Raw genomic sequence first — 12,709 nt, 5'->3', positions numbered from 1 at the left:
TCACATCTGTCTTTGACCACAGCTGGGAAAGGTTCTCTGCTCTGTGATTAAATTGGGCCCCCCTGGATAATGCAAGCTAATCTTCCTATCTCAAGGTCCTTAACCTTATGGGATGAACATAAACACACTACTATATATAAGATAGATAACCAACAAGGACCTGCTGTATAGCACAGGGAACTCTACTCAATATTCTGTGATAACCTATAGGAGAATAGAATGTAAAAAATAATGAATATACGCATATGTATAACTGAATCACTTTGCTGTGCACCTGAAACTAACACAACATTGTAAATCAACTATACTCCAATAAAATTAAAATATTAAAAAAAAAGAAACAGGACCTCCACAGCGGTCCAGTGGTTAAGACTCCACGCCGCCACTGCAGGGGGCGCGGGTTTGATCCCCGGTCGGGGAACTAAGATCCCATATGCCGCACAGTATGGCCAAAAAAACAAAAACAAAAAAATATAAACCATATATACACATACATATACATACACACACACACACACACACACACACACATATGTATACATAAAGAAACAAACAAACAAAAACTCTGAAGCAGGTGCAGCCGCCAAAGAATGAGCAGCGACCTGCCGGCCTCTTCTTCCTGCTCCTGACGATGACAGTGGCAATCCTTTCCCCAGAGCTCCAGTTCCCTTACCCCGCCAGTCCTCACCCTAGTCCAAGGTGCTGTACGTGGCGGGGCCCCAGAAGTGCCCAGTTTTGAGTGACTGATGAAAAGAACTAACAAAGCCTGGGGCAGTGGCTCCACCTGCTGAGGTCTGGGGCCGGGCATCCCTCCCTGAAATGAGGGCTACTGGTCTCTGACGAGATGAACACAGAAATCGAAAGGAAGCATCTAGAAACTTTTATAGCAATTTGGCAGAGTCATTTTATTTCCTTTGAATCTAATAATAATTTTTTTAATTGAAAAAAAAAGGTCCTCAATCTTAGTCACATATGCAAAGTCCCTTTTGCCATGTAGTGTAACGTGTATACAGGTTGTCGGGGTCTGGATGTGGACATATTTGGAAGACTATTATTCTGCCTACCACAGTTGCCATCACTGAGAACGCAGTGGTGGCAGTAGCATAGAATGTACTGGAAAACATCTTCGGGGAGATGGTACTAAAGATGGTGTCCCACCTTGACCTCCTATGGTGAGAATTTGGTTGTAATTCCACCTAACTGCCTCCCTTGACTAGTTTTTGAGCCAGGTTTCCCAAACTTCTCAACAATTCTAAGATACCTTATATAGCCTTCCAATAAAATAACTTCTTAATTACACAGAGTGAATTTCCAAGCTCTGTCTTAGTGGATAGCCATGTAATGTCAAGTAGAAAGGTAACTTTATTTATTTTTTTATATTTTTATTTAGTTTTGGTTGCGTTGGGTCTTCGTTGCTGCGCGCGGGCTTTCTCTAGTTGCGGCGAGCGGGGGCAACTCTTTGCTGCGGTGCAGGGGCTTCTCATTGCGGTGGCTTCTCTTGTTGCGGAGCATGGGCTCTAGGCACGTGGCCTTCAGTAGTTGTGGCTCACAGGCTCAATAGTTGTGGCTTGCGGGCTCCAGAGCACAGGCTCAGTGGTTGTGGCGCACGGGCTTAGTCACTCCATGGCATGTGGGATCTTCCCGGACCAGGGCTCGAACCCGTGTCTCCTGCACTGACAGGCAGATTCTTAACCACTGCACCACCAGGGAAGTCCAGAAAGGTAACTTTAGAGGAATTCAATTATTCTGGTTCCATGGGTAGAGACTATCTCTAACAGGAGGTCTATACATGTTAGCCTTTTATCATAAATATTCAATTGATTTGAATACTTCCCTCTTGTTCTGATTCTATACTCACCAAGCACTTTTTCAATAGGTTTCTCCTCTAGGACTATTATCAGAGGAACAAATGTGCTGTGTTAATTTTGAGCATTCCAGTCTGCATAATAGTAATATGTCATTGTAAACTATTGGCTTGGCATCCTCAGCCTGGTAAACTTAGTGTGTGTCTACCGCTAAGAGATGGATCCATCTAGGTGGGTGATAAAATCAAGTTTCTGTGTCTGCAAGGCCGAAGGGTGGATCTGGGCTCTGACAAACTTACCAAGGAAATGAATGCCATCCCTTAGCACCATTTGGGAAACAGACAGCTTAATCCACACAGGATACCTGGATGTAGCCACACAATTTAGGAGTGTGTATTTTAATAGCTGAAGACCAGTGGTGTGTGTGTGTGTGTGTGTGTGTTTGTACTGAGGACTCCTTTTATGGGGGAAGTTGAAGGGGACAAACCTGAAAACCTTTCTTCTACTTGTTTTGTATGTCCTGTTGTGGTTAAGACCTTTAAAATGCTGTGTTGAGTGACCTAAGGAAATTATTAAGTCCAAAAGCTTGGTTTGCTTACTTTGTAGATTCTACTTTCCAGTCACCTTTTACTTTATTCATTTTTTTCTAATTAAAAATTTTAAAATTTTATTTTATATGGTGAGATATGCAAATGGGAAAGTATGAAAAACATATACATTGTTTAAAGCAAAAGTATCAAGTGAACATTGGTGCAACCACCACAAAGGTCAAGAGTAGAACACTGCCTGTGACTTTCTGTTTGAATAAAAAAAAAAAAAAGAAGAGTAGAACACTGCCAACAAACACCCAGATGTCCATCATGTGCCCTGATACATATTGGCTCCTCCCTGAGCTAACCGCTAGCTTGACTGTTCTTTTTTGTATAATGGCTCATAATATGGCAAATTGGCCATCCTACTGGAAACAATGAAAAATGCTGGTAAAATAGTGAAGAGTCAATAAGAAGACCAGGAAAAATCAGACCAAAATCTAGGTGAAGGCAGGATCCAGAGAGTAAATAGAGCAATGATGTTACTTTTACCCTAGGGCACATGTCTTACTTGAGAACTTAAACTTTTTTTTTTTATCTTTCTCTTATAGCTTTTTTTTTTCATATCCTGTTTTATTCTTTTATTGTTTTCAGGGCTCCTTGAAAATATATAATTTTTATTTTATTTATTTATGTATTAAAGTACAGTTGAGTTTACAATGTCATGTTAGTTTCAGGTATACAGCACAGTGATTCAGTTATATATATATATATATACTTTTTCAGATTCTTTTCCCTTATCGGTTATTACAAAATATTGAGTATAGTTTCCCGTGCTATGCAGTAGGTCCTTGTTGGTTATCTATTTTATGTATAGTAGTGTGTATGTGTTAATTCTAACCTCATAATTTATCCCTCCTCTCCTTTCCTCTTTGGTAACCATAAGTTTGTTTCTATGTCTGTGGGTCTATTTCTGTTTTGTACACAAGTTCATTTGTATCTTTTTTTCTTTTTTTAGATTCCACATATAAATGATACCATGTAATATTTGTCTTTCTCTGTCTGGCTTACTTCACTTAATATGATAATCTCTAGATGAACCCATGCACCTATGGTCAATTAATCTATGACAAAGGAGGCAAGAATATACAATGGAGAAAAGACAGTCTCTTCAACAAGTAGTGCTGGGAATACTAGACAACTACATGTAAAAGAATGAAATTAGAACATTCTCTAACACCATATACAAAAATAAACAAAATGGATTAAAGACCTAAATGTAAGACCGGGTACTATAAAACTCCTAGAGGAAAACAAAGGCAGAACACTTTTTGACATAAATCACAGCAATGTTTTTGGATCCGTCTCCTAGAGTAATGGAAATAAAACTAAAAATAAACAAATGGGACCTAATTAAACTTAAAAGCTTCTGCACAGCAAAGGAAACCATAAACAAAATGAAAAGACAACCTACAGAATGGGAGAGAGTATTTACAAACAATGCGACTAACAAGGGATTAATTTCCAAAATATACAAACAGCTCATACAGCTCAATATCAAAAAAACAACCCATCAAAAAATGGGCAGAAGATCTAAATAGACATTTCTCCGAAGAAGACATACAGATGGCCAACAGGCACATGAAAAAAATGCTTAACATTGGTAATTATTTGAGAAATGCAAATCAAAACTACAATGAGGTTTCACCTCAAACCCATCAGAATGGCCATCATCAAAAAGTCTACAAATATTAAATGCTGGAGAGGGTATGAAGAAAAAGGAACCCTCCTACACTGTTGGTGGGAACATAAACTGGTATAGCCACTATGGAGAACAGTATGGAGTTTCCTTAAAAAACTAAAAACAGAGTTACCATATGATCCTGCAATCCCACTCCTGGGCATATATCCGGAGGAAACTATAATTTGAAAAGATACATGCACCCCAATATTCATTGCAGCACTATTTACAATAGCCAAGACATGGAAACAACCTAAGTGTCCATCAACAGACGAATGGATAAAGAAGATGTGGTGCATATACACAATGGAATATTAGCTGTAAAAAAAATGAAATAATGCCATCTGCAGCAACATGGATGGACCTAGAGAACTTAAACTTGTTTTTTTCTAGGCCTAGGGGGCAAGTAGGACAGAAGGCTAAGCCCAGGGCCTGGTTGAATGGGGAATTCTAAAGCCGGGACCTCAGTGTAAGGGTGAATTGCAAGTAAACACACCCCCACCTAACAGATTGTAAAGAAAGTTGTCTTGGAAGGGGTGATTGTGGGGAGCTGTAGAGGGGTACTGGACCCATAAGCCAGCCCTCTCAGGGATATGTAGCCTAAATATACATCTCTTGGTGGTTTAAAAAAAAAAAAAATCCCAAACAGTGCTAGTTCAAAGTTATCTCTACTCGCAGAAGCAAAACTAAATTCTCTCAGGAGGAATGAACCTTTATCTTAGCTTTCAAAATTCCCACAAATAATTTTCCAAGGAGAGTGCAGCTCATAGTAAAAAATAACTAAGCACACAAAGAATGAGAATGAGTAAAACCATCCAACAACTGAAAGGGATCTGATAATTCCAATGATCTATTACAAGAAATAAAAGTAAAATAGTTTTTTTCCATTATTGACATATTGCACTTAAATAGTAAGAAATTTCAAGAGTATAACTGTTTCAAAAGTCTTTCTTTTTCCTCACCTTAGTTACCTTCCTTGGAGGCAACCATTTTCCACAGTTTTAGGGGTTCTTATTTTAACTTAAAAAAATGTACTTTAAAATGGGCACGTTGGTTTTAAAAAGGGTTAAATACCATTTTGTTCTCAGGATATATTAATAGCCTCATTTTATAATTAGGAGTATGAAGCAAACTATTAAGGCTACAAAAAATTATAGTGGTAGGTTAGGAACAAAACCTTCTAGAGCAATTTTATGCCATGCTGGGCAGTCTCAAGAGCCTAGCTCAAGACCTGTTATCTTAAATTCCTTTCTAAAATCCCTCTTTTCCTCTTCTCCCCTTAAAACTTCGAAATTGTAAAGTACTACAGATAGCTTAGGTCTTAGTATCCTTGTTTGTGATGTGGCATTTCTCAACCATTGTGCTGTTAGTCCCACTGTTGTTAGTCCCACTGTTGGCTATCTGCCCAGTCTTGAAGACATAATTTTCAGCAATATAACCCTCACACATGGCTGATTCATTATTGTGTAGATTTGGTTTTACTATTGGTCTAACTATGTCCCTTGAATCATAGCGTACAAAATTATCTCACTTTAAGTCAGGAGATGGGTTCTTGTCCCAGCTTTGTCAATAATTTGCTTTATGACCTTGGCAAGTCACATAACCTTCGTTTTCTCTCCTGGGTTAACAATTATCAAGATAGAATCATAGAACATTAAAACTGGCAGGGACCTCAGAGTTTACAGGATATAATCCTTTTATTTCATGGAGAGTTGCGTGATTTACCCAAGAGCTTTCTAGAACAAGCACCCCGTCTTAAGCATCTCAAACCAGTGCTCTTTACATCAGGCTTTCTTTCAGTGTTGTTCTAAGAAACAAACGAAAAAAACAAAAAGTGAAAGCACTGAACACAAGTATAAAACCATTTACGAAAAGCCAGATAACGGTGTTAACCATTAGCCTTACTGTAGCCTGAAAGCTTACTTGAATAAATGTACCCCTTCTAAGTAAAAGACGATTTAAAATTTGGAAGTTCTTCAGGTATGTAAGGAAAAGTCAGAAAAATAAATTAATCGAGAAAAAAAATTAATGGTTGGCTTGCAGAACACTCTTGAAGGGAAAACAAAACTCCCACAAGAGAACTTATATACTCTTATAAATTCTTTCTGGTCTTTTCTTAGTGCAAGATGAACTTGGGTAAGAGGAGACTGCCTGTTTTTATACATTCCTGAAGGAATGGTGTGCATTAAGGGTTACTTGAAATCGAATTATTTGCCTCGCCTATACTACATATTACATCAGTTCTCTAATTTAGCGCCACTCCTTCTCTGGCCACTACCCAAAACAACGTGCTGAAACCTGCGGAAACCACAGTCACCGCAAAAACTCCAAGTCCCATAATGCTCGAAGGGCAGTCTCTACCGCCTCTTCGCAAGAGCAGCGTTTTCGGTACTGGGAGTTGTAGTCATTCGGGGTGGTGGGGGGTGGCGGGTGGGGGGGGGGGGGCTTCACTTCCAGGAAGTTGGGGGAAGGACGCGCCACCGGAGAACTACATTTCCCAGGAGGCTAAGCGCGTCCTTCTCCGCCCCCGCCGGCGTCAGGCTCCACCTCTCCCGCTCCTCCCTCACTGGGCTGCGCCGCTCACGCCTTCCTGTTAGTCCGAGCAGGGAGAAGTTCACTCAGATCAGCTGATCCTAACTGACAACAGGAGAGGAGGAAGCCCGGGAGGCAGCGAAGGAGGAGGGGGGTGGAGATGGAGAGGAGGATGGATCCACCGGTGCCCTGAGGAACAGCCCCCGCCTCCACCGGCGCCCCGGGGTCCCCCGACGCCTCCTCGCCGCAGCAGAGCTGCTTCGTGGTGGGGTTCCCGGGACGCCGCGGTCGGGGAGGGAAGGGCACGGCCCTGGGCCGGACGAGCGCTAGCCCTGGAGCTCCCTCTGCCCCCGGGAGGAAGGGGGGGGCGGGTGCGGCGGGGGTGGAGATGGGGGTGGGGTGGTATAAACAATGGATTCGGCTTTGGCCTCTGCCAGCGTGGGGGGGATTTGGGGGGACCTCCTTTGTTCTTAGACCTTGCTCCTGCCCCTCGGGTTGTGGTGGTGTTGTCCGGAAGGAAGGAAGGGTGAGGAATACCCGGCTGGAGAGAGGCGTCGAGGTGGGAGGCCGAATGGGTAGATTGTTTGCTTGGGTCTGGTGGGCGGAGAGGTATCTTTTTTAAGGTTGGTTTTATTTTTTTCTCAATTGTGACAAATTTTGATTTTTATTAACGTTGTGGGAGCTGGTTGGGCACTTCTGTGATTAGGGTGTAAATAAGGTCTCCTAGTCACTCCTTTCGCCTTCCTTGTTTATCTAAAAATAAGATGGATCGATTGATTACTGTATGGGAGGAGTGAATACCCGAAAGCAGGGCTTTACATTTCCTGGGAGCGTTAGTTTGGGTGTCGAGGCGAAGGGGAGTTAGGAATATGATTGTGACAAAAAGCCCCTTTTTTGCCCCAGTTATCTATCTATCTTTCTTTCTTTTTTTTTTTTTTAGTTATTTTAAAGTTGGGTTTTGAGTGACAAAGAGAAAAATTATTTGTTTTAACTCACTTCAGGCCTGGCTTTGCAGTGGACCATAGTGGAGGAATTCTGTCTCCTGTTGCTCCCTTTTTTTGCAGTTAGAGAAAAGGACAAAAGGAAGTACAATAATTGTTTTTAATTGTTTTTAAACATGGAATGGTGACTCTTGTTTCCAGGTTTAGAGTCCTTAATAGGCCTCTGTCTAGAGTTGAAGCAATCCAGTCACAAGGTTAGTTGGATCTGCGCAGGACTTTGATGGAGCTAAAGTTTATTATTATTGTTTCTTTAGCTTTTTACAAGCGTCTTTCTCCACCTCTCCCAATTGTGGGGTGCAGGTAAGGGTGCAGAGGGTTGCCCCTCCAAGGACTATTTGCTTAGTGCTTTTGATTCTTAATTTAATAACTGAGGGAACAGAGAATTTCAGTCTGGGAAATAAAGCAACACAGTCTCTTAAATGCCTTGAGACTAGAGGTAGTGGTTGTTTTCAAAAGGAGCGGGCTTAACCATGATTTTGAGGAGAAATTTCTAGGCTCAGAATGAGCCAGTGTGATTTTTACAAGTGAGAGTGAGAATTCGCTTGGGAGTTTTGGCCTATTTAATCACAATCTTTTTTTTTTTTTTTTAAGGTGCATTTTTGTTTTGAGATGAGTGAAATCCTTTTCCTGCCTCTATTCTAGGTATCCTCTGAAATACTGACTTGAGCTGGATAATATTGAAAAGTTCCTGACCACTCTCTTTCATTACCAAAACCTTGTGTCTGAGGCCCCATGCATGCGCCCACCTCAGTGAACCCATCAGATCTCTCTCAGATAGCCATAACAGATCCTCTCAAGTTAATTTTAACCACATATTTGCCTGCACTTTATGGAGGATGAAACTATCAAACCAAGTCAACGTTGCTGCTGATTCAGGAGTCTTGGCAGCAGGAAATTAAACATCTGAACATTTGTAAATGTGTGAAGAATTCTAATAAGACATCGATGTTTTTTTAAAAACATTTTTTTAAGGGTGTTCAGAACCCTGTGGAGGCTGTGCTCAGTCTTCGGACTCAACGCCTTTGTCTTCACTTCTGGGGAAAGCCCAGGTACCGTTACATGGTAGGTGCTTTCCTTCCCGGTCTGAATATGAGTGCGCAGACTTCCCCAGCAGAGAAGGGCCTGAACCCTGGGCTGTTGTGCCAGGAGAGTTACACCTGCAGCGGGACTGACGAAGCCGTCTTCGAGTGTGACGAGTGCTGCAGCCTGCAGTGTCTCCGCTGCGAGGAGGAGCTCCATCGGCAGGAGCGCCTGAGAAACCATGAGCGGATCAGACTCAAAGCTGGCCACGTCCCTTACTGCGACCCCTGCAAGGGCCCCAGTGGGCATTCTCCAGGTATGAAGCAGAGGGCAGTCGTGAGGTGCCAGACCTGTAAAATCAACTTGTGTCTGGAGTGCCAGAAGAGGACTCATTCTGGGGGTAACAAAAGGAGGCACCCCGTTACTGTGTACCATGTGGCTAAGGTCCAGGAGTTGCTGGAGGAAGAAGGGATGGATGAGGACACCAAGAGGAAGAAGATGACTGAGAAGGTTGTGAGTTTCCTCCTAGTAGATGAGAATGAAGAAATTCAGGTAAGCGCTCAGTGGTAGTATTCATGTGGTGGCGGAACAGATCTGATGTTGGCAGCTGGCTCTCAGGGGAGGTCCAGGAGGAGCTCGCATTTTAATCAGTAAGAGGCAAGACCCCGGAAAGCTTAAATATGCATGGAGTCAGATTTAGTTTCTTACCAACTGCATGACCTTGGGCTGAATTACTTTACCTCTCTGAGCCTTAGTTTTCTCATTTATAAAATGGGGACAGTGCCTAGTTCATTGGGTTGTAGTGAGGATGAAATGACACAGTGTTTGTAAAGCCTGTTACCTAATAAATGCTCAGTGTGTGGTAGCTGTCATTATTACTTTTAGGATTATTATCAGGAAGAACTGATTTAGAACCGTTTTCTCAATGAGAGCACTTTGGCAAGTTGTGAATACATGTGAATGAGGAGGGACTGTGTGTGTGCAGGGAAAGAAACACTGACTTCTGGTGGGTCCCACAGGAGTGCAAAGCTGTAAGTTGTCACCCTGCTAACTCCATTTAGAGACAGGTGTTTGAAAAGTGGCTTTTCGTAAGGGTAGTATCCTCTCCAGATGACGTCTTATTTTCATGTATTGGCTTCTGATCAACAGAAGCCAGTAAGGGCATCTGGGATTACAGAAGGACTGGAGAATATTTGATTTGATTCTGAGCTGGGGAGAGGGTGGCGTCTGATAGGAGCAAGTTGGGGATATGGAAGTGTGTGACAGGGGCGATTGGGAAAGGGGTAGTAGAATGTTTATACTTTCCAGTGAAGGTAGTACAATTATCATGTCTATACTTCCAAATGAAGACTGCTTCATTTCACATCCTGGCTTCACTCACTGGCTGTATAACCACGGGCAAGTTATTTAAACTCCATGCCTCAATTTCACTTCTACATCGCAGCAGTAGTTGAGAGGATTCAGAGAAATTAGGAATAGAAATGGAAAGGCCCTTATCACAGGGCCTGGCATGTGGAGTCCAGCACCACTTTGTTGTGTTTGTCAGTATCAGGGAGTGTTTGTGGTACATTCAGTACTTTTAGCTGTGATGACTCCTCAAGTCTCCAGATTGGAGGAGTACCTTTGTAAGTTACCGCTTGAAAACTTTCTAATTACCCAGTGAGTATTTTTCATCTTTTTCCGCCTTAGGTAAGGTTATGGAAATGAATTACGTCATGATTTCTGTGTCCGTCTATTGTCAGCTAAATACTTTGCTAACACAGGCTTTTCTTGCTTGGTTGAGAGGAACTAACAGTTATGGAAGAGTGAGCCAGATCCCATTCTGCCTCCCTTGCTAGCAATAGTGTCTCCTCGATGGATTCTGCTCTAATTGGGTGACAGTGTGCACTAAACGTTTTACAAATGGAACACTTGGATTTGGATGATTCCTGTTGGTTTTGCCACCAGTTCTCTTTAATGTCAGCCTTTGGAAAGCCATACTTCGAATTGTTGTCACTTTTGTAAAATGAGAGGAAGATTTGGGATGAACCAGTGGATATTGTGTCAGCACCAAAAAGAGTATTTTTTGAGGGGAGGAGGATGTATTTTCTTTTTTCTTTTTGTAGCACTGATACATATTTCTTAGCAGAGAATTAAGAAAATATAAGGAAGTGTACTGAAGCAGACAAATCCATCTTTTTTTCTTGTAGTGTGTAATGTGTATATAATTAGGTTGTTTTGTAAAGATTTCTCCCTTCATAAACATTGACCACTTCCCCGGAAATAACGGTTTATTAATTGTAAGAAGCACTGGTTGGGACTAATGGATGGGACAAGAATTTTAGGTGGTGACTTGTTCTCATAGGGTCATGGTGGAAGAGTACTTGGAGAAAATATCTAGTTCACTTTTCTAATGTGAATGTCTAAAACAATTAGAGAGATGATTGTCTGATATAAATCTAGATGATGAATTCAGCTAAATTGTAGACTCCTGGAGAGCAGGACCATGTCTTGTGCCCTGGATCACGGACAATGGTGGGCATGCTGTCGGCGCATAAATACTTGATTGGCGATGTCACATCTCAACCTCAGCTTTTTAGAAATGAATATCACACACATACTTAGTAAAAAACAAAACAAAACTAAACTCATTTGAAAGGGCATACAATGACAAGTTTCCCTCCTACTCCATACCCTTAGTCTCTTTCGTTAGAACAATCACTATTAACAGTTAACTACATGCACTTCTAGAGTTTTTTTCACGTATATTTACGAATATATGTATGTATCCTTTTAATTTTTCAACAAAAAGGGAATCTGATATACTTACTGTTCTGTCCTTGGCTGTTTTTCACTGAAGGATACATCTTGTAGAACTTTCCTTATCAGCACATTGAGGTCTACCTCATTATTTAAAGGCTGCCTAGTACTCTGTTGAATGGTTTTTCTATAATTTTAGCCTATTAAGGGATATTTGAGTTATTACAACGAAGGATGTGTTGAATATCCTATAAATCTATTTAGAAATGGAATCTTTTTGTCAAATGATGTGTACATTTTAAATTTAGATTGATATTACCAAATTCCTGAACCTTATTTTCTTAGCTTCTGCAGTACTTCTCTGCGTCTCCCCTGGGTTCTGGTCTTGGCTCATGATAGTTGAAATTTAAAGAGCTCTTACTGTGGTGCTTGGCACTGTTCTTAGCGTTTGAGCTCAATGAGTCCTGATGAGAATTCTGTGTATTAGTTTCTTACTGTTGCTGTAACAAATTACCACAAATTTAGTGGCTTAAAGCAACACAAGTTTATTCTCTCATTGGTTGGAGGTCAGAAGTCCTAAAATGGACCCGATAGGGCTGTGTTCCTTCTGGAAGCTCTAGGGAAGAATGTGTTTCCTTATCTTTCTAGCTTCAGGAGGCCTCCCGTGTACTTTGGCTTGTGGCCCCATCATCCAGCTTCAAAGCTAGTAGTGTTAACATCTTCCAATCCCTTTCTCTGTCTTTTTTCTTCTGTTGTCCCTCGTCTCTCTGTGGCCCTTCTGCCTCCCTCTCACAGGGGTCTTTGTGGTTACATTGGATCCACTTGGATAATCCAGCATAATCTCCCCACCTCAGGGTCCTTAATTCAGTCACATCTGCAGAGCCTTTTTGCCCCATGAAGTGACATATTCACAGGTTCTGGGCATTAGGATGTGGACATCTTTGGGGGTGGGGGGCAGTTTCAGCCTACCACACCCTATGAAGTAAGTTGTATGTCTTAGTCAGTTGGGCTACTGTGACAGAAGAGCATAGATGAGGTGGCTTAGAAACAACAGAAGTCTATTTCTCACAGTTCTAGAGGCTGGGAAGTTCAAAATCATGGCACTGACAGATTCAGTGTCTGATGAGGGCTTGGTTAATGACAGCTGTCTTCTCACCGTGTCCTCACATTGCAGAAAGAAGCTCTCTGGGGTCTCTTTCATAAGGGCACTAATCCTATTCATAAGGGTTCTACCCTCATGACATAATCACCTCTCACAGGCCTTACCTCCTAATGCCATCACCTTGGGGGTTAGATTTCAGCATATGCATTTCAGGGGGGATACAAGCATTTCGTATATAG

The 12,709-nt window shown here is 41.7% G+C and overlaps 1 protein-coding gene across 2 annotated transcripts in view; it reads left to right on the top strand.

The window, feature by feature from the left end:
* Window positions 1–6,663: 6,663 nt before the first annotated feature.
* The window catches only part of ZFYVE1 (zinc finger FYVE-type containing 1), a 48,358-nt gene continuing 42,312 nt past the window's right edge, over window positions 6,664–12,709 (top strand). The window contains exons 1-2 of one of the 2 annotated variants that reach the window (XM_059914564.1): window positions 6,664–6,873; window positions 8,252–9,181. In XM_059914564.1, the coding sequence (XP_059770547.1) occupies window positions 8,669–9,181 (513 nt within the window). In that variant the 5' untranslated portion in view covers window positions 6,664–6,873; window positions 8,252–8,668. Of the gene's footprint in view, window positions 6,874–7,078; window positions 7,168–8,251; window positions 9,182–12,709 lie in introns of those variants that run through there. The other variant, XM_059914565.1, reaches the window with a different exon arrangement.

The sequence above is a fragment of the Balaenoptera ricei genome, chromosome 2 (assembly GCF_028023285.1).
Source record: "Balaenoptera ricei isolate mBalRic1 chromosome 2, mBalRic1.hap2, whole genome shotgun sequence".
Lineage (NCBI taxonomy): Eukaryota > Metazoa > Chordata > Mammalia > Artiodactyla > Balaenopteridae > Balaenoptera > Balaenoptera ricei.
This window is presented reverse-complemented; position numbering and strand designations above follow the sequence as displayed.